The following is a 21,690-nucleotide window of genomic DNA, read 5'->3' on the forward strand; positions in this document are numbered from 1 at the left end:
GTGTCTGACTCAACAAGATCTGGGGTGAGCGGCCTTGAAGTTTGCATTCCTAACAGTCCTGATGGTATTGATCAGGGGACCACTTTGAGAATCACTGCTCTAGACAAGTCAGTCTGTGTCCATTCAGCAACCTAATGGATTATTAGGTCTGGTTATGTCCAGTGTAAAAAAGAAAACACACACACATAATAGGAAACAAGTAATGCCTTATGAAGTTTTCTTGTGCTGTTCCATAGTTACCTGAATTCATAAAATTATTCCTGAAAAAATACTTACCAAGAACAACTTTATCCAGATTAATGTAAGTAAAAGCCTTTAAATGCAAAGAGGAAAGGTATCCCTGAAAGAGAAAATATTAATGAGTATGTAATAATATGTATTTATTAGTTAATAATAGCATTCATCTATCTATTCATTACAGAATAGCTCTTATTAGGGATTCATTCTGAAATTTGGATTCTATTGAAACCTGTTATACAAAAGCACAAATGGTATAAATAAAACCTAAAATCGCAACTTCTATATGATAGCTTAAGCCAATTCAAGTTTAGGTGGCTATTCTGAGTACAAATGATACATAAATAATACCTCAAGCCATTCAGTGGCACCAACAGCTCCAAAGTCTCCAGCACTCCAACTGGCAAAAATAATGCTCCTGCTGGGTTTAAACCCACCTGTAAGAGAACAAAAAACTAGGTTAACATTGGGAAAAGGTTGCAGGCAGGTAATCAACTTAATAAAGCTTTTAATTCAAGATAGCAGATTAAAAATATTGCTTTTCTTTTTGAAACCCCAAGTGAAAGAGTGCTAAAGGAATAAATTCTTTTTTTTTTTTTTTTTTTGCGGTACTGGGGATCAAACTCAGGGCCTTGTGCTTGCGAGGCAAGGCAAGCACTCTACCAGCTGAGCTATCTCCCCAGCCCCAGGAATAAATTCTTAAAGTGATCTATAAAGAATAGAATACCAGATCTTCTACCAATAAGATTTCAAGTACACAACACTCTTTTTTTTGAGTCCTTTGGTTTTTTGTTTTTGGTACTGGGAATTGAACTCAGGGATTACCACTGAGCAATCCCTTTTATTTAGAGAAAGGATCTTATTAAGTTGCTGAGCCTTAAATTTGCAATCCTCCTGCCTCAGCTTCCCAAATCCCTGGGATTACAGCAGTTCGTTACTGACCTGGCTCTTTGAGTACTTTAACACCTGGATCAAGAAATATTTGCAATTATCGGCAAGTATGATGTGAATCTTCTTTTTTGGGGGGGTAGGTGGGGGGATTTTGGATTGAATCCAGGGGCACTCTACCACTGAGCTACACCCCAGTCTGCAAAATAAAAAATTTGAGATAGGGCCTCAGTTGGCCTTTATCCAATAATCCTCCAGCACCAGTCTCCAAGTGCTTGGATTATGGGCATGGGCCACCATGCCCTGTGATATCTATCTTCTTTGAGAATAAATTGCTTGGCAGCAAATCATTTAAAACATGATATTTTGTTTTTATTTTTATTTATTTATTTTTTTGAGACAGGGTCTTACTATGTCACCCAGGCTGACTTCAGACTTGTAGGCTCAAGCAGTCCTCCCACCTCAGTCTTCCAAACACCTGGGAACACAGGCATGCATCACCACACCCATGTGGGCATGTGAATATTTTTATGAAATAGAAATAAAAACTCACAAATTTAAGCTGTGAGAAGTTTCCAGAGAAATTACATTTATGGCAGCTTCTTTTGGAACTATATATTGATACTGCCCTCCATCCCACTCATTATCCCAGATAATTATTTTTCTATATCAATGTACTTTGTATAAAAGCTAACCACTACAATTTACTGTACAATGAATGATTAAAGTGTAATGTGGATTTGCATTAAGTGTGTGGATGGGTGTGGAAGAGTGGTAAGTACCATGAGAGAAAAGCTTGAAAATAAAAGTATCATTGTTTGCCTTTAGTACATTCATATATGCCACTAGTTGAGGTACATTCCTTAAGGACCATATTAGATCTGGCATATAATTCTAGATATGTCAAATTAAAGATTAAGGCTTGGGCTGGGGTTGCAGTTCAATTGGTAGAGCACTTGCCTAGCACATATGAGGCACTGGGTTCAATCCTTACATCACATAAAAAAATGAACAAATGAAAGGTATTGTGTCCATCTACAACTAAAAAGAATATAAAAAATAAATAAATAAAGATCAAGGCTCAATATAGTACTTTTCCATTGTTAAAACTGATGATTCCCAATACAAAAGACACTTTATTAGTCATTTCAAAGTCAAAAGGCAGCAAAAACAAAAGGAAATCTACCATATGTTTTAAGTAGTAAAGGTCTAGCTAAAGAGAATCCCAAGAAGATAGCCAAAATGAAGAAAGCATAGGATAACATCTATAACTACACATAGTACATAAATGTTCAAAGGTCTCAAACTTTGGTACTCTACCTTTTAAGACCATATCTGAGAATGTCCGGGCAAGTTCCAAGAGAAGAGCTGTTCCTACACCGGACTTTGCAGCTCCATCAGTCCAGGCATCCCTCTGGGCCCCTACTACAATATAGCGATCTTAGGGGGGAGAAAAAAAGAAAAAGGAAAAATATAACTTTACACAATGAGTTTTCTTTCTTTTTTTAATAGCACTCAGGGGGCTGGAGTTGCAGCTCAGGGGTACAGTGTTTGCCTAGAACATGTGAGGCACTGGGTTCAATCCTCAGCACCACACAAAAATAAATTAATTAATGTATTGTGTCCATCTACAACTAAAAAAAATTATTAAAAAACAAAACAATAACAACAAAAAAACAGCACCTGGGGTGCTATACCCTGCCCCATTTTTATTTGGAAACAAGGTCTCACTAAGTGCTGAGGTTAGCCTTGAACTTACGTTTCTCCTGCCTCAGTCTTCTGAGAAACTGGGATCACAGGCATGTACCACTGTACCTGACCTATAATGAGCTTCTCTTTTTGGTTCCAAGGACTGCACCTAGGGTGCTTAATTATGGAACCACATCCCCAGTCCTTTTCATTTTTTAATTAAAAAAAATTTTTTTTTTTAGTTGTTGATAGACACAATACCTTTTAGCTTATTTATTTATTTATATGTGGTGCTGAGGATCAAACCCAGTGCCTCATACTTGTGAGGCAAGCACTCTACCACTGAGCCACAACCCAAGTCCCCTTTTTATTTTTAAGTCTGAGACAGGATCTTGCTAAGATCCTTTGAATTTTCGATCCTCCTGCCTTAGCCTCCCCAGTCACTAGGATTACAGGGGTGTGCCACAGCATCCAGCTATAATGAGCTTTAAAACTGTTTTCTAATAATTAAGTCTAGAATAAGCATGCCAGTAAAGTATAGAGTATGTATTAAGGATAAAAGAGCCTAATATGGGGGTGGGGATATAGCTCAGGTGGTAGTGCTTGCTTCACAAACATAAGGCCCTGCGTTCAATCCCTAGCACTACAAAAAATAAATAAATAAAAAGAGCCTAACTACAGATATGATCTAGAACACCAGGGATTAAAAAGTTACATGACAATGCTATTTCTTTATCAGAATTACTACTTTTTCTATATTACCAGCTAAGCTATTCACTGATTACTTATTTGTGCTCACTAATTGTTTTTTTTTTGGGGTGCTGGGGATCAAACTCAGGGCCGTGTGCTTACAAGGCAAGCACTCTACCGACTGAGCTATCTCCCCAGCCCCTCACTAATTGTTTAATAAGAAACCTCACTAATTGTTTAATAAGTCCAAGGGCTCTCCTTAGTAAATTACGTGACTATATGATTGCATTTAAACAGACCTGATTTCAGGGACTGGCAAACTGTAGCATGCACACTCATTCATTATGTATTGGCTATGATGATGTTTGTGCTACATGGACAGAGTTGAACAGTTAACATTGTATAGCTGGCAAAATGTTTGCCTCTCCCCTTAGAAAAAATGTGCTTATCTCTGGTCTACTAAAAAATTCAAGATAGATTTTCTAGTAATGATGGGTCAGATTTTAAACGAGGGCCTTGTTACCTCCAAATAAGGCTAATACTTAGAACAGTCCAGCTGAGGACAGACAAGACTTAGCACTTCACAAAACCAACCCATGCTAGCATTTCTGCACTCCCTCCTTATGTGGCCACATCCCTAAGTAAAGAATATCAAGGAAAAAAGTACAAAACAAAGATCTTTACCTGGTTCTTCAAAGCCTTTAATAACTCCAAAGATATTAAGAATTCTTATCTCTTTCAGCACATTGTTCACAGTAAGCTTCACATTCCTATCCTCTGCCAATTGCATCCTACACGAAGAGTCTGTTTTCCAACTAGTTGGACAGTCTCCTACCATATATCTAGAAGTAGAAAACAGGCAGGGATTCGGGTTATTGTTATTTCTGTAAGGCTTAGAAAATTAGTCCTACTGTCTGTCCAGTGAGGTTCTATGTTAAAAGGACATAAAAAGAAAACATACATAACTTACTCCCCAGTGGTCAACCATTTCCCTCTTACTCTATTCAGTAGGCAGTTATTTGAAAACCGTGAGTTTTTCCTAGGTTAACCATGTTTTTAAAATGTCTCCCTACTCTCATCTGCCTGAGACAAAGATAGTTTACATTTGAAATACATGCCAAGATAAGACTCAGAATGAAGGTATCATATAAAAGTCCATTAACACAATTCATATTTCCCAGATTGCTCCACCAACTAGGGTAATGTATATTCTTATCAATTACAAAGGAATATTCCCATGTTGCTGGCAGTTAATTATTTTCCCCTAATGTGTTGTCAAAAAAAAAAAAAAAAAACTGCCCTAGAAGGTCTTACTTATATATATTTAAAAGACAAAATACACACACACAAAAATAAAAAATAAAAGACAAATCATTATGCCAGGTGTGGTGGCACACATCTGTAATCCCAGCAAATTGGGAGCTGAGGCAGGAGGATTGCAAATTCAAAGACAGCATCAGCAACAGTGAGGCGCTAAGGAACTATAAATGAAATACAGAAAGAGCTGGGGATGTGGCTCAATGATTGAGTGCCCCTGAGTTTAATCCCTGGTACCCACTCCCCTGACCAAAGAAAAATTACCCCTTATTATATAAGGAGAAAAATGGGGGCTGGCTTCACAGGTTAGGAAAGACTTGTAGATGGTGAGTAGAACATGTCAAAATGAATCACCTATCACTAATGTCCATTTACATTATTAATAGCCACATAGGACTTTATATTGACATTTCATGTTGATGCTCTTTATTTGAAACCAACCAACCACTCTATTAAGTAAGATAGTATTTTCAATATTCAATAAAGTTGAAATAACAGGTTCAGAGGGTTTAGAGTAACTTGTTCAATGGCACATGATTTTTAAAAAGTATAAATAAAGGTCTAAAATTAGATATCCATTGTATGACAACATCAGGTGGGAGAGATAAAAATTAATGATATGCACCCTCATCAGACTGAAGTATTTTTTGTTTTATTTTGTTTAAGATGGTGGGGGAGAGGGGAGGGGTGTCTCATTTTGTTGCCCAGACTGATCTTAAATTGTGGGCTCAAGTGATCCTCCTGCCTCAGTCTCACCCTCCTGAGTATTGGGACTATAGTCAAGTGCTACCATGTCTGGCTACATTCTATTTTAAAGAGATACTAGTATGCTAGGGAGGATTATTCAAAAGAATTAATTACGACCGTAAAACATTTGAAATCTATCAAGAGAACTGAGGACATTCAATAGACCAGGAAACCAGAATAATTCTGTGCTATCAAAGAAAATCATCCAAAACTAGTAGGTGCTACAAGGAATAAAACTGCAGCTCAACATGAATTCTAATATATTTTCTCCTATAACTGAATAGGCTACCATAGGTAACAAAGTCCTTCACCATAAGAAGGACTCAAGCAGACGCTATGCCAGAGTACCACACAATGAATTCACTGAGCTTACTAGGCAAGATCTCCAGAGTTTATATTTATAATATCTATTATCAAAATCACTTGACAGAGGAATTTTTCATTTCTATCCATACCAAGTTTATTAGTTAAGCAATCCCCAAATTTCCAAATGTGGAATTGTCCAATTGTTTTAATATTTTAGATCAACTTAAGCTTATTATTCAGTCTTCCCTTATAAAACCTCACCCTACAAGACAGCTTTCAAATAAAAACTTACACAAACAGTTTTTCTGCACCCTTTCTGGAAATTGTTTGGACAGGAATATTAGGCAATCCTGATGACTGAGATGGAGGAAACTGAGTATGATTGAAAGATGGGAATCCAGGTGTGTAAGGGTCACCTGTTCCCAGATGAGCCTAGTAAATAAAAACAAAAGAGTTAATTAGCTTTCTCTGGCACTTAAGACGTTCCCTAGAAGATTCAGATTTGGTATGAGGCTACAACCCAAGCTTAGTTCAACAACCAGTAGTCTCGGAGTCTAAGTGTCCCTATGATATGTCCCAGATCCACTCGCACCCCCCAACACCTTTTGGTTACCCAGCGAGGGCTTGAACTTAAAATTCTCGGGTCTCATCCTCTCAAGTAGCTGGAAGCACAGGCATGTACCCACCCAGGCAGCTCAAGACACTACTGATAAAGTACTTTAAGCAATTAGGTCTAATCTATCTTCCTGCTTCCTACTAAAACTCTGCCAGAGAAAGAGTATTAAAGAAGGCACTGTTCTATTTATTTTTCTCTTTTTTTGGTTCCAGGGATTAAACCCAAGGGCACTTAACATCTGAGCTATATCCCCAGCCTCTCACTAAGTAGCTAGGGGGCCTAAGTTGCTAAGGCTGGCTTTGAACTTGTGATCCTCCTGCCTCAGCCTCCCTAATCACTGGGATTACAGGCGTGCACCACCAGGCCCAGTGCACAGTTCTAATTCTACTAAGGAAGGTGGAACCCAGTAATGATTAGGAGAACTCAAAAACTCACTGATTCAAGAAATAAAAACTCACATGTCCAAAGACTGGAATGTCTGCCCTAACAATGGGAAATGTAGCCTGGTCCATGTATATTAAGACACCAATTGCATTGGCGCTTTCAGCATTTGCAACCTACAGAAAAACACAAAAAGCTCAGAAAATGAAGATTTAATCATGTAAGGTAAGAATAATATGTACTGGACTTTAAGCTTAAGGACAAATTATTATAGAGGACTAAACTGATATTCCCAAAGGTTTCAAATATCTTACACATTTAGAAAAAAAAAAATTCCTTAAAACTTAACTCATTAATTAAGGAGAATCTTGAAAATAAACAACGAAAATTCATCCAAGATAACCACTGTCTTTTAATATTTTCCGGACCCTTTCTCAATAGGACCCCTAGCTCAGGAAATAATTCCAATAGTTAATAAATGAAATGGCATTAAATTAAGAAGCTTCTGCACAGCATAGGGAACACTTAAGAATGGGTAGAGAGAACCTACAGAATAGGAGAAATTTTTGAGAGGATTAATATTCAGAATATATAAAGAACAAGTTTAACAACAAAGAAAATCCAACTAACCCTATGGGCAAATGAACTAAACAGACAAGAACTACAAATGGCCAAAAACATATGGTAAAACATGTTCAACATCATTAGCAACTAGGGAAATGCGAAACATAACTACATTGAGATTTTTATCTCACACCAATCAAAATGGCAGTCATCAAGAATATGAACAATAATAAATGCTGGAAAGGATGTGGAGAAAAAAACAACAATCTTACACTGTTGGTGGGCCTATAAATTAGTACAACCATTATGGAAATTAATATGGAGGTTCCTCAAAAGATTAGATATAAAACCACCATAGACCCAGCTATCCCACTCCTCAGTATTTATCCTAAACAATTAAAGTCATCATACTACAGTGAAACATGTATACCCACGTTTATAGCAGTATAATTCAAACTAGCAGTACAATGCCAAACTATGGAACCAGTCTACGTGTCCATCAGTGGATGAATGGATAAGGAAAACGTGGTATATATACACAATGGAGTTTTATTCAGCCATAAAGAAAAATGAAATGTCATCTTCAGGAAAATGGATGGCACTTGAGAACATGTCAAGTGAAATAAGCCAAACTCAGAAGGTCATGGATCACAAATTTCTCTGATATGTGGAAGCTAGAAAGGAAAAAGGAAATTAAATAGGGAGGAGGTTCTTCATGAAAATCAAAGGGAGATCAGTAGGGAAAAGGGACCAGGCAGAGGGACAAGGGGAGGGAAAATGGAAATATTAGGGAATGATATTGACCAGATCATATTATTATAATGTATGCATGTATGAATATGTAACAACAAATCTCACTTTTATGTACAACTATAATGCACCAATAAAAATATATGGAATTGGTGCAGCCACTCTGGAAAGCAGTATGGAGATTCCTCAAAAAACTTGGAATGGACCCACCATTTGACCCAGCTATCCCACTCCTTGATTTATACCCAAAGGACTTAAAATCAGCATACTACAGTGACACAGCCACATCAATGTTCACAGCTGCTCAATTCACAATAGCTAGACTGTGGAACCAACGAAGATGCCCTTCAATTTACAAATGGGTAAAGAAACTGTGGTATATATGCACAAGGGAATATTACTAAGTCATAAAGAAAGAAATTATGGCATTTGCTGGTAAATGGATGGAGTTGGAGAATATCATGCTAAGTGAAATAGGCCAAATGTTTTCTCTGATAAGTGCATGACAATATGTAACAAGGTGGGGTAATGGCGGGGGAGAGAAGAATGAAGGAACTTTGGATGGTGTAGAGGAAAATGGGGCAGGAGGGGGTGGGGGAAGGAAAAATAGTAGAATGAGACAGATAGTATTAGCCTATGTATATTTATGATTACATGAATGGTGTCAATCTACATTGTGTACAACCACAGAAATGAAAAGTTGTACCCCATTTGGGTACAATGACTCAAAATGCAGTCTGTAAAAATAAAAATTTAAATTAAAAGAATATATTTATACAAAAAAATACACAGAAAAAATATTTTCCAATCTTGTCCCTTCTGTAGGTTTGGCATTTAATTTCCCCTTTTATAAAACATAACAATTCTCTATATACATAAAACCAGGTTATATAGACATAATTTAAACTGCTTTCACTTAAGCTTTTTTTTTTTTTTAAATCTTTTATTACTGGGGATTGAACCCAGGGGCACTCAACTACAAAGTCATACCCTAGAACCTTTATATTCTTTTTCTTTTCTTTCTTTTTGTTTTTTGAGACAGGATCTCAAGTTGCTGAGCCTGGCCTTGAACTTGTCTCAGCCTTCAGAGTTGCTGAGATTACAGGAGTGTGCTTATGCCCTGCTCATTAAAGCATTTTTGATTACTTCATTTTCACTGAAAGACGATGGTTGGCTACAAAATACTCCTAAGTGAATATGTCATAGTTTTGAAGTATACTGTGATTTTAGATAACTGAAATTTAAGAAAATTAACAAGAAATACCATTTAACTAAAGATACCAATGAATTTAACAACCCACACTCACCTTTTCTGCAAAAGTGATTTTCCCAGCTCTAACAATCACTAAAGATCCATTAACAGAAGCATTTAAATCCTCAAAGTCTTTTTTAGTGCCAAAATTAGCATGAACCAATTTGCCCTAGAACAAAGACAGTAGGTTTAATGAGGATTAATGAGCTGTATCAGAATAGCTATAGAATCTTCAGAGTTTTACAGATCAAATCTAAGAGAGGAAACCAAGAAAGGAGAAAAAACAAGTGTGGGAATCAAAGGCAAAAAATGATATAGGAAAGTTCAAAAAGTCAAAACTGGTCAGTTATCAGGAGTAAAACCAAGATTTCCAGCTTCCTTTATTTGTGCCTTTGCTTATCCCATGCCTTTAATTTAAAAAGTACTTTTACATTGCTTCAGATATTTCTGGGGAAAAGAAGTGATAACAGGATATACTCAACACAGAGGTATACATAGGCTATTAAAGAAGCAGAAATGACATGAGGTTTCCACACCTGAATCTCAGACAATGAAGGACATGCCTAAGTTTTAAATGAAGAGTCTGATAATAAATCTTTCCAAAAAATTGTTAAATGCCATGTATTAAATAACAGGACTTGCATAAGCCAACTTTTACACGTTTGCATAAGTTGCCATCATGTTTCTAAACTCTGTATCTGGATATAGAGAACCTGCAGATGAACTAAAACCTCAATGTTATGTAAAATCTACTCATCTCCAAATTCCTGGCTTTGTAGATAGCAAAGAAAAATGATACAAGTAACCAGGAATGCAGAAAACAACCATAAAACTTCATCTGGCTCAGAAGGCACCCATGAATATGTGGGTGCACAAATATGTGATTTTTAACTGACAAATAATCTAGTCTATCTGCCCATTGTCTATTTTTATATTAGTCTGGCTGTATTTGCCTAAATTTAAAAAGACTAAGCATTAAAAAAATCCAACTAACCCATCTCGTAGAGTGCCTGCCTCTCATGCTGGAGGCCCGGGTTTGAGGCCCCAACACTCTGGGATTGTGAAAATAACACACAAACGAACGAAACGAAAAAAATCCAACTAAGACAATACCCCAGTCAAGATAGATACACGTTTTTACACTAAAAAACTTTTATTTTTAATTTTATATTTTATATATTTGTGTACTTTTGTGGTACTAGGGATCAAACCCAGGGCTTTGTACATTGTAGGCAAGCATGCTAGCACCACTGAGTCACACCCCTAGCCCACGATGGATACGTAGATCTGTATCAAGGGGGAATTTGATATGTGCATTCATTAGCAAATACTACCACATGTCACGTACTCTCCAAGGCCGTGAGTCATGTCATAAATGAAACTAATCTCTAGTTTACATTCAGTGGAAATAAATGAATAGATGATGTCAGGTGCTACAAAAGTATATGAAAGGGAAAAACAAAAACCAGTACAAAAGGAAGGCAACAGAGGGATGTTAAAAAAAAAAAAAAAAAAAAAAAAAAACAAACCGGAAGTCATCCCAATAAGGTGATATTGGAAAAAAGACTTGGACGAAGAAGGAAAGTTTTGTTTGTTAGTACTAGGAATTGAACCCAGGGTGTTTTGCATTCCCAACACTTTTTATTGTGATATAGGCCTAGCTAAGTTGCTTAGGATCTCCCTAAGCTTCTAAGGCTAGAATTGAACTTGTGATCCTCCTGCTTCAGTCTCCCAAGTTGCTGAGTTACAGATGGGGGTGCAACACTGCACTCAATGGAAGGCAAGTGTTTTAAAAGTTTGAGGTGGGAGCATGCTGAGTTTAAACGGTGAACAACAAGGAGGTCAAAGTGATCAGAGCAGAGTGAGTGAAGAGGAGAGCAGTAAGATTATTTAAGGCTTTGAGACAAAGATCACTACCATGTAATTTATTTTGACTGAGGCAATGGAAGGTTGAGAAAAATCTCATGATCAGTAACATTTTACAAGTAAATGTATAGTATAATGTCTAAGAACAATAAAAATAATGAGTGTTCAAGCCATTCATTAGGGAAGAGTCTCATGCACTGTTTTGCCTTACTTACAGTAACTGTTGTAGCTTTGCTGTATGCCACATAACCCTCTGGACTCTCCACTGGCTCTACCAGGGTATTATTCATATTCATTACTGCCACCGAGTTTTGAGCATTGCTAAAAAAGATTAAGTTAAAATGAAGCTAAGGTCAACCTTGGGAGAAAATATTAAATAGCTTAAGTACATTTAGCATCAGAGTTCAATTACCTGGAAATTTTGCTCTGAACACTAAATTTGATTTTTACTTTGAAAGTCACTGCTATGGTTAGCATGCCTCAAAGTCATTACTTCTATAAAATAAGTTTACTATCTTTTGACATACCTGCCTTTGACCTGAATCTTAACATAATGTTCATCACGCCAGACTTTGCTGAGTTTAAATTCACGGAATTGATTTTCAACAAAATTGGCAAGATTTTCATCTTTCTGAGACCCAGCCTCACGAGGGACGTATGTATTTTGATTCAGTTGCCTGGAGGAAAAAAATGTCTGTTAAAACATTTATTTAAAACAAACAGGCTGGGAATATAGCTCAGTTGGTAGAGTGCCTGCCTTGCAAGCACAAGGCCCTGGGTTCAATCCCCAGCACCACCAAAAAATAAAAAATTTTATCCCAATGACCAAGTAAATTGTTTTAAAAGCATAGCTCAGAATCATCCCGCACATTAAATGAACAATGACCCCAAACTTCTCAACAGACCAGATAGAGAAAAATTAAGAAGAAAAAAAAAAAAAAAAGTATAGTTTCAATTCTGAATCCCCTAGAAGCAAAATTGTCATATGTCCCATGGTTCTTACTAAATATACTCAGCACATTAATAATTTTTTGCTCCTCCCCCCATGGACCACACTTACTCCATCCATAATGCATGCTATACAGCATACACAAAAAGTATTCCCTAAATAAAGTAAAAATACCAAAATTTCTAATTTAAGACTGAAAGAATTACAGTACCACTGAAAACATAGGAAGCTAGCAAAAGATAAAAAGATGAATTTGTTTTTTACACAGAGACGTGTCTGAGGAAGATAAGACAGAAACTTTAAGGATACTTCCTGAGTTATGGATTAATGAGTTAAGAAACAGCAGAAATCAAAAATACTACAGGACACATCAAACTAGGCAGTCAAGTAAGACATGATGTAGAAGATGAAGAAAACTATGTTCTTATGGACAGTAGCAGAGCTCAGCATGTTATGACAAAAAGGCTATGATGGAACATCAAAGCAAATAAATCTTGATAGTAAGCAATAAAGTACAAAAAAACAAATGGCAAAAAAGAGCAAAGTTGTGAAAATTTTTAGGAACTCCCAGCAAAGTTCTAACTTTTCCCCCTACTGCTGAGTTTCAATTCTTTGCTGACGCCTTTTCTCTGTAGCTATACATGGGAATACACATGGAAAATCTCCCCTATCCTAAAAAGCCTTTCCTCAAGACTCACTCTTATTTTCTTTCATTGTCAGTAATAATCAGTAAATATTTGTTTACACATTGAAGATGAAGTTGTGAAGTAATTCATTCTTACTTGATAGTGCCAGTGAAATCTATGGTATTCAGTTTCTCTGACAACATTGTTTTAAGGTCTGCCCAATATAAGCGAGAAGGTAGTTCAAGGATGTCCTCTTCTGCTGCCATCTCTGATTCCTCCATCTCTGTTCCAGCTGATTTTCCACAATCAGTTTTTGGTTCTACACGTTTACAGTAGCCCAGATAGCCAATCATAAATCCTGAAGATAAAAAGGTTTTAGGTGAACTTGCAGAATTGATTTATAACTTAATATTTTTAGCTAAGCCTTGAAAATATTGATTTTAGTTAAATTCTAAGTATTTGAAAGTATATAATGCATTTCAGCCCATAGGTTTTAAACTAGTCTATCTATTATATAGTAAATATTTAAAGAGTTATTTGTTCAAAATATAGGTAAGTACATTTTCCCATCAGAAGACTTCCTTAAAACCTCAGGCTGAATTTCTTTGCTCCAGATAACCTGTGTATGTTTCTAACATTAACTTTTGTTCCACAATATTGAAAAAGACTTGTATCTCTTTTACCATATTAAATTCAATGGCAGGTATAGAATCTTAGTCATCATTGTATTGCTAGTGCCTAGCATAGTGGCACATAAAAGGTACAAAATAACTATCCGCTGAGCTGAAATAACAGACTTTTCAAAATTGGTTAGAAGAAATACTTACCAATCAAGAAAAAGATGATGACAGCAATAGTCCCATAGCAGATACTTCCATTAAACCTTTTTGGTTTTGTGACATTGGCTCTCATATTATTGTCAGTATTTTCTTCTTCATCTACAGCTAGTTTCATCTCCACATGACTGTTATCTCCATCTACTTGCCGTGCCAGACTAAACCGGGTATATGACAATGGTTCTCCACCAAACTGAGATTTGAAAGAAAGCATTACAGAGATAAAAAGGAATTAGGAACATTTACAAAAGCTTGGTCAGGTACTATACATGTTTTTTGTTTTTTTTTTTTTTGGGGGGGAGGGAGGGTGTTGTACTGGAATAGATCCTAGAACATGGTAGGCACTATACCATTGAGCTATATTCCACAGCCTTTTTTTTTCCCTTTCTTCTTCAGTGCTGGGGATTGAACCCAGGGACTTGTGCTTCTGAGGCAAGCACTCTACCAACTGAGTTATGTCCCCAGCCCTATAGCCTGTTTTTGAGACAGGATCTCACTAGGTTGCCTAGGCTAGCCTTCAACTTCAAACCCTCCTGCTTCAGCCTCCTGAGAAGCTGAGATTATAGGTGTATGCCACCATGGACATACACAAGTACTACACTTGGGCCATTATTGTCACCTGATATAGTTTTCATTGTTGTTGTTTTGTAACAGGGATTGAAACCTACAACTCCAGTCACGCCCCCCCTCCCCCCCCCCGCCCTGGCTTTTTTTCTTTTTTTTAATTTTGAGACAGGGTCTCGCTAAGTTGATAAGGCTATCTTTGAACTTGTGATCCTCCTGCCTCAGCCTCCCAAGCTGGGATTACACGTGTGTGCCATCATACCCAGGCCACCTGATATACATTATTAAGGGAAAAGAAGTAGCTCTTTCAAATTTACCTTCCCTATGCCCAATTCTGTTAATGGTAGATGAGGTCTAGATCACACACTGGTTGTCTTCATTTCATTAGCCTTTTCATACAGGGTTTCTGTTTGTATGTCTTCTCTACACATTTTTAAAAGAGAATTCTTTTTTAAGAGCTCAGGTCTTGTGGTGCTGCCTACGCTGGCCCCAAAGGTCCTCATGCCTCAGCCTCCCAAGTAACTGGGACTATACATGCACACCAATGTGCCTGGCTTCCTATGATACATCTTGATCAGTGCTTTCTTTAGTTCATCTTATTCTTTAGCTCATCTTATCAAGTAGAGATTAACCACATACCCAAACCACCCTGAAGCTTCTTGCAATATTTTTTTTTGGGGTGCTGGGGGTCAAACCCAGGGCCTTGTGCTTGTAAGGCAAGCACTCTACCGACTGAGCTATCTCCCCAGCCCCTAATATTTTCTATAATTAACCTTAACCAAAACTGAATCTATAGCCATATGGGGTGGCATATGCCTGTAATTCCAGCTACTCAGGAGACCGAGGGAGGAGAATTTCAAGGTAAGAGTCCAGCCTAGGCAATTTAGTGAGACACTATCTCAAAATAAAAAATAAAAAAAGGGTTAGGGCTATAGCTCAGTAGTAGACTGCTCCTGGATTCAATTCTCATTATCACATACACACAAAACAAAAAAACTGAACATGTCCTTCCTTCATGGGACCTGTTATACCTCAAGACTACTAGTTCAATGTAAAAGATTACATAAGGACAGTTTGGGGTATTATTTCATGCATGCTGGGTGAAAGCCAGGTTTGTATACTTCATGTATTGCAGACAGAAATAAAACTGAAAATATCTTACCAAGTTAGAGAGTGCTGATCTGGCTTGATCCATCATTCTGAGTTGCCACACCTAATATTAGAATAAAGAATATAATGAGACAGATTAGTGAGGGCTAATGAATATAAGAATATAATGAGATAAATTAGTGAGGACTTTTTATCATCAAGCTAGATTATTATACACCAAATTCCTGATTTAAAGAAGGGTAGCAGTGGGGTTAGTTAGAAAGACTACAGGAACAAATAAGAAACTTGAATAGGGACTACCTACTGGATGATGTTACTGTATCAATGTCAGATTTTGGGAGTGTGATAATGATGTTATATTTTTGTTTTTAGATTAATGCCAAGTAATTTAAAGGATGAAGTATCATGGTATCTGTAACTTACTTTCAAATAGTTCAGTAAAACATTACATATACATACACACACGCGCACGCACACACACACACCAACGTGGCAAACTGCTAACAGTAAATCTAGTTAAAGAGTACATAGAGCATATCACTGTACTATCATTTTTAACTTGTCCTGCAGGCTTGATATATTTGAAAATTAAAACATGGGAAAACTAGTTAGAATGTCATCCCTGCTAAGCAGGTTTAAATTACCAAATTTAGTAGTGAAAGAAAAGGGAAGGGGCTGGGGATGTGGCTCAGTGGTAGAGCATTTGCCTAGCATGCTCAAGACCCTGGGTTCAATTCTCAGTAAAAGGAAAAAAAAAAAAAAAAAAAAAAAAAAAAAAAGAACAAAAAGACAAAAGACTATATCACCTGGGGGAGGGAGAGACTGAAGTAGAATTAAGTCAAGATCACAAAGCATCTCCAATACACATGAGAATCCTAATCCTTCATTTAAAACAGTTGGCATGGCTGGGGATATAGCTCAGTTGGTAGAGTGCTTGCCTTGCATGCACAAGGCCCTGGGTTCAATTGCCAGCACCATGAAAAAAAAGAAAAGGAACAGTTGGTATTAATAATCTGTTAGATCTTTGACACAAAAAACAGACAAAACAAACACATGTATGCTATTTTACAAATGAAGAGATCAAATATCTAAGAAGCTAAGTGATTTGCATAAGGCTGCAAGCTGATTTTCTTTCCTTTTTTTTTTTTTTATTGTAAACAAATGGGATACATTTTGATTCTCTGTACATGGAGTAAACCAGGGATTAACCCAGTCACATCCCCAGTGCTTTTATGGCATGTTTTGTTTTGGGGCGGGTACTTTTGTTTAATCCAGTATTTTCACCTGCTTCTTTGTTTTATAGAGACACTGTCTCACTAAATCTGAGGCTTGCTTTGAACTTGTGATCCTCTTGCCTCAGCCTCCAGGGATTACAGGCATACACCACCACTAAGAAATCTTCTTTCTAAAAAGTATTAGACAAATTTTTTTTAATCCCCAAGTTTTAGGGCTGGAGCTGTAGTCCAGTGGAAGAGTGCTTGCCACACATGTGTGAGGCACTGGGTTCTATCCTCAGCGCCACATAATAAATAAATAAAAGGTACTGTATCCATCTAAAACAAAAAAATTTTTTAAATCCCCAAGTTTAAAGAGCAAATTTATATGCAATCTATCATATTCTTAGAAGCACAATCTCTTGCCCCTTCTGGTACAAAGTTTATCAGTACCACTGCACCAAAAGTGTATAACCCCAATCGCTTGGGCCAGAACTAGAAGGCCCCACCCTAAGCCAGTTTTGATCATTCCTTTTCTAGGAGAAAACAGCTTACAAATTTAAAGCTGGGCGTGATGTTGCTTGCTTGGGAGGCCGAGGCAGGAGGATTAGCAAATCCAAAGCCAACCTCAGGGGCTGGGCTTGTGGCTCAGTGGTAAAACACTTGCCTACCAAGGGTGAGGCACTGGGTATATCAACATCTTAAAACAAAAACCAGCCTCAGCAACCAGGAGGTGCTAACCAACTCAATGAGACCCTGTCTCTAAATATATAATAGGGTTGGGGTGGTGACTCAGTGGTTGAGTACCCCTGAGTTCACTCCCCAGTTACCCCTCCTCAAAGAAAATAAGTCTAAGACTTGCCTGAACCAACCATTCCTTAATTTTTCTAGCTTTAAATTCATTTTGTTTATTTACATATTTTGCAGTATTGGCAATGGAACCCAGGATGAAACACCACATGCTATGCAAGCACTCTACTGCTGGCCCTTGGTCGCTAAATTAATTTTAAATTACAGTGATAACATATTTAAATAAATGGTATAAATAAATGAGATTGAGTAATTTAATAGAACAGGTAGATATTATCACAATTTATTATTTATATAATTAAAACAGTACATGTGTTACTGATAAAACATGCTATTTTTATTTCAATCCATAGACATAAAATTAATAATGTAAAAGAAATCAAGTGAGCTGAGCATGGCAGCCCACACCTGTGACTCGGGAGACTGAGGCAGGAGGATCATAAGTTCAAAGACAGCCTCAGCAACCTAGCAAAACGGTCTCAAAATTAAAAAAAAAAAAAAAAAAAAGGACTGGGGTTGTGGCTCTATGATTAAGCACCATTAGGTTCAATACCTGGTACCAAACAAAATTAAAAACCCAAGCGAAATCTAATTTATGTGCTCAAAAGGCATGGGAGAGAAACTTTTCCTACCAGTTATAACACCATTCTGTCTATAAACAGTTCTGTTAAAAAGCCCTATCTAAGGTGGTGCACGCCTGTAATCCCAGCAGCTCAGGAGGCTGAGGCAGGAGGACCTCCAGTTTGAAGCCTGTGTCAGCAACCTTGAGGCGCTAAGCAACTCAGTGAGACCCTGTCTCTAAATAAAATACAAAATAGGGCTGGGGAAGTGGCTCAGTGGTTGAGTACCCCTGAATTCAATCGCTGGTACCAAAAAAAAAAAAAAAATTATGATAAGCAAAACATTGTCCCATGTTTTAAAAAACACACTAGTTATCTTGAAGTCATAAGCTAACTGGAGTGCCTCAAAACCAAGGATCTGTAAACATTTCACAGAGCTAGAGGGGGTGGATGAGGTCAGATATAGTCTCACCTATGTATAACAGCCAAAGCCACTACTCTCTTTTGTGATGAATAAGCCATTTGTTATTGCCAACAAGCCTACTTCAATTTAGAAAATCAGCCACTGTTTAAAGTCCTTGGAGTTCACGTAAAAGGAAATTCTTATACCTGCTGCTTTTGAGGATCTGTTCCAGAGATCTTCACTGCCTAGTAAGTTCATCGCCCTCCATTTTCTCCAAAATGAGACAGAATCCATTTACCCACTAACATTTTTCCCCTGTTCCTTGAGGTCCTACTTATTTCTTCCAGACTCAGCTCAAGGGCCATCTTTATGAACTCTTTTCTGACATATTTCCCTATCCTGAAACACTTCATGATGGACTGTGTGTTAATTAATAAGGTGTAAAGATTTTATTTCTTGAATAGTATTGGTGCATGCTTCAAGCACATGAGGTTCCAAATGACATGAAAAAGAACATACTGAAAACCTTGGAACCAAAATCTTTTCCCATCCTTTACTATTCTGGTTATCCTGAAATCACTGGGCAAATTTTGGGTAGTATTAAGAGTTTCTTTAAAAGCAGAAAAACTGCCAGGTCCAGTGGGACATTGCCTCTATTCCCAGAGTCAGGAAGCTGAAGCAGGAGGATTGCCAAGTTCAAGCCAGTCTCATTAACTTACTGAGACCTTTTGTAACTTAGCAAGACCCTGTCTTAAAATAAAAAATAAAAAATAAAAAAGGCTGGGAATATGGCTCAGTGGTTATGTAACCCTAGATATCTAATAATAATCCCAGGTACCTAAATAAATAGAAGTAGAAAAACTGTAAAATGCACCTGGTTGTAGACAATGCAAACATTTTCCTAGACAACTATGCATTTGCCAGGTTAACAGGAAATGATTACATGAATTTGCCAAACTTGTGCAGAATGCTCAGAACTCATGTACTTTATATACCTAGTATGAATTCACAAGAGATGGTCAAGGTCTTTCTGGTTTTAAAAGTCTAATTTTATGGGCCTGAAATGAAAGGGCAGTGGAGGAATCAGAAAATAAGCAGCAGCTTCCTTCCCATACAGCTTTCTGCAAAGAGACTACCCAACATGAAGGTCAGAATTACAGAACTACTTGAAGTCATTGCGGTGCGTGTAGTGCTCATCTGGGAGGGCAGAAAGAAGGCACTTACACAGAAGAGTTCCACAAGGGCATTTTTAACTAGGTTTCATTGTTTGCCTCAGGTTTAGCTAGGAAACTTACTCTATAAGAGAGAAGCACATTATCAGAAGCAAATAACTGCCTTAGGGTGGAGTTAGCCAAACTGATCTCCTATCCAACAATCTTCAACACTAGCTAGGTTTACAGCCACCATTACTTGACAAGAGCATCCCAAAGGGGGCTGTTGGGCGCTATATTATATATAACCCCGTGGAAAGTATTTCATATCAGTGATAAAAATTTTCAACTGTGGGTTTTTCCTGTGAAGCACATTATTTATTATAATCCAAAACTGAAAAACACTGCAGGACCCATAAGTACCTTAGAAAGCCTAAACTTAATTTTCGCAGTAGATAAACTCTGGAAATCAGCTTAAATTTCAATGGGTCAAATTTCCCAGTCCAGAGACAAATGAGTCAGCATCTACTATTACAGACTCGTAGTTAAGTCCCCAAATACTTGGGTAACTGGACATTTATTTCCTATTTCAATCCTCTTATTAAAAAAAAAAAAAAAAGAAGAAGAAGATATGCAACAATGCAGGTCCTCTCCATAAATCATGTACCCCAAGGTCACTACAACCAGTGGACAGGGAGAAATGGTTAACTGAAAAGAGGGGTCACTAATATTCTTACACACCCTCTCTCCACACACACACTCAGGAGAGCTGTCCGACAGAAACAATGAACACAATGGGTCTCTACAGCCCTTTGATCACACTGCTAATTCCCAAATAGCCTTTACACATTTAGGTCTTCTGCCTACGGTCTCCCATCTTTTAAGGACTGCTGGCAGTATTCTTAATGTGAACACCTGGGACGTTCTGTTGGATTCCGCCTTGGGAAAATTTAAGAGTCCACACACAAGGCCAACAGGCAGAGCCTGGCAAAAGATCAGGTGGTACCGGAGCTCAAATGTACGGTTCTCAGTAACTGCCAACTAAATACCCCTGACACTCCCTAACCGAATCGGGGTCAGCGTTGTCCCTTTTAGCGGGAAGACCAGGCCCTACAGAGAAGGGTTATAAGCCCAAGGTCACCCAAAAACCCCGACAGCCATCGCTGGGGCGACTTCCTGGAGCAGCCACGTGCTCCAAGCCCAGCAGTTATGCCGCAGCGTGGCTGCCCGAGCCTGAGAACACACGGCCTAAAGCCAGCTGCAAAGGCCATGCAGCTGTGAAGGGCCAGCTAGTGAAGAGCTGGGATCCACCCGGCCTGAGGAGCCGGAAGCAGAATGGAGAGGCGCAGAGCGACAGTGGGTATCCTTCATCTTGCCCTCAGCCCTGACAAGAGAAACCATTCGCCGCTCCGCGACCGAGGTGGGCGCAAAACCGCAGAGAAGAAATAGGACGCTCCTCTCTCCACAGAGGCCCCACCCCGAAGCACCTGCACTGCAGCCGGCTCTCGGCGCCCCCGCAGCTCTTGGCCCACCAGCTCCTGGGTCCCGCTGCATCCCACCGGTCCCACCAGAGCCCACGCAGCCTCCGCACCTCCCCGCAGCTGCTGGACAGCACCAAGGTGGGGTCGGCCCGGAGACCGCTCCGACCCGACCCGACCCGCAGCCTGAGGAAACAAGAGGGTCCGAGGAGTTCTAACAGCAGCGCGTCACTTACTCAGGCGCCTCCTCCGTCCGCTGCCGCCCAGCAGCCACCCGCGATCCCGACGCCCTTTGAGGGGTTGGCCACCCTCAACCGGCGGCTTATAGCTGGGCCCGCCCCCCGACCCCCGAGACTTGCGTCACTTCCTGCCTCACGTACACCTAACGAGGTATTCTAAAGAAATCGCCTGGGGCTGTGTGCGCGCGCACCCGACCCCAGCTCTCTGCTCTGGGTGCACGGGTGGGGCGAGGTCTTAGAGAAAAGGCGCCAAAACAGCAGGTGCCGGGAGAAGCCGCGCGATTGGCGCACCGGCTTTCTACTGGGCGCGCTCCTCCGCGGCTTTAGCCACCCGACTCAGTCCTTGTCGCCCAGAGCCTTCCGCCTAACCTTGACCGACCTTCGGGCCCTGCAGTGCAAGGTCAAAGTGTTAGCGTTGACTCCAAAATATTTACGGTGAAGTAGTTT

The 21,690-nt window shown here is 38.8% G+C and overlaps 1 protein-coding gene across 3 annotated transcripts in view; it reads right to left on the reverse strand.

The window, feature by feature from the left end:
- Positions 1-21,373, reverse strand: part of TFRC (transferrin receptor) — a 31,668-nt gene extending 10,295 nt beyond the window's left edge. The window contains exons 1-13 of one of the 3 annotated variants that reach the window (XM_079100340.1): positions 21,241-21,373; positions 15,441-15,491; positions 13,706-13,907; positions 13,035-13,236; positions 11,831-11,980; positions 11,519-11,624; positions 9,493-9,606; positions 6,949-7,047; positions 6,167-6,306; positions 4,189-4,346; positions 2,446-2,565; positions 589-674; positions 277-340 (exon numbers count right to left, since the gene is read on the reverse strand). In XM_079100340.1, coding sequence (XP_078956466.1) covers positions 277-340; positions 589-674; positions 2,446-2,565; positions 4,189-4,346; positions 6,167-6,306; positions 6,949-7,047; positions 9,493-9,606; positions 11,519-11,624; positions 11,831-11,980; positions 13,035-13,236; positions 13,706-13,907; positions 15,441-15,476 — 1,477 coding nt within the window. In that variant the 5' untranslated portion in view covers positions 15,477-15,491; positions 21,241-21,373. Of the gene's footprint in view, positions 1-276; positions 341-588; positions 675-2,445; positions 2,566-4,188; positions 4,347-6,166; positions 6,307-6,948; positions 7,048-9,492; positions 9,607-11,518; positions 11,625-11,830; positions 11,981-13,034; positions 13,237-13,705; positions 13,908-15,440; positions 15,492-18,584; positions 20,124-21,094; positions 21,212-21,240 lie in introns of those variants that run through there. The other 2 variants (XM_079100341.1, XM_079100342.1) reach the window with 2 other exon arrangements.
- Between the last annotated feature and the right edge of the window lie 317 nt (positions 21,374-21,690).

This window comes from Sciurus vulgaris (genome assembly GCF_902686455.1).
Source record: "Sciurus vulgaris genome assembly, chromosome: 10".
NCBI classification, from domain to species: Eukaryota; Metazoa; Chordata; class Mammalia; order Rodentia; family Sciuridae; genus Sciurus; species Sciurus vulgaris.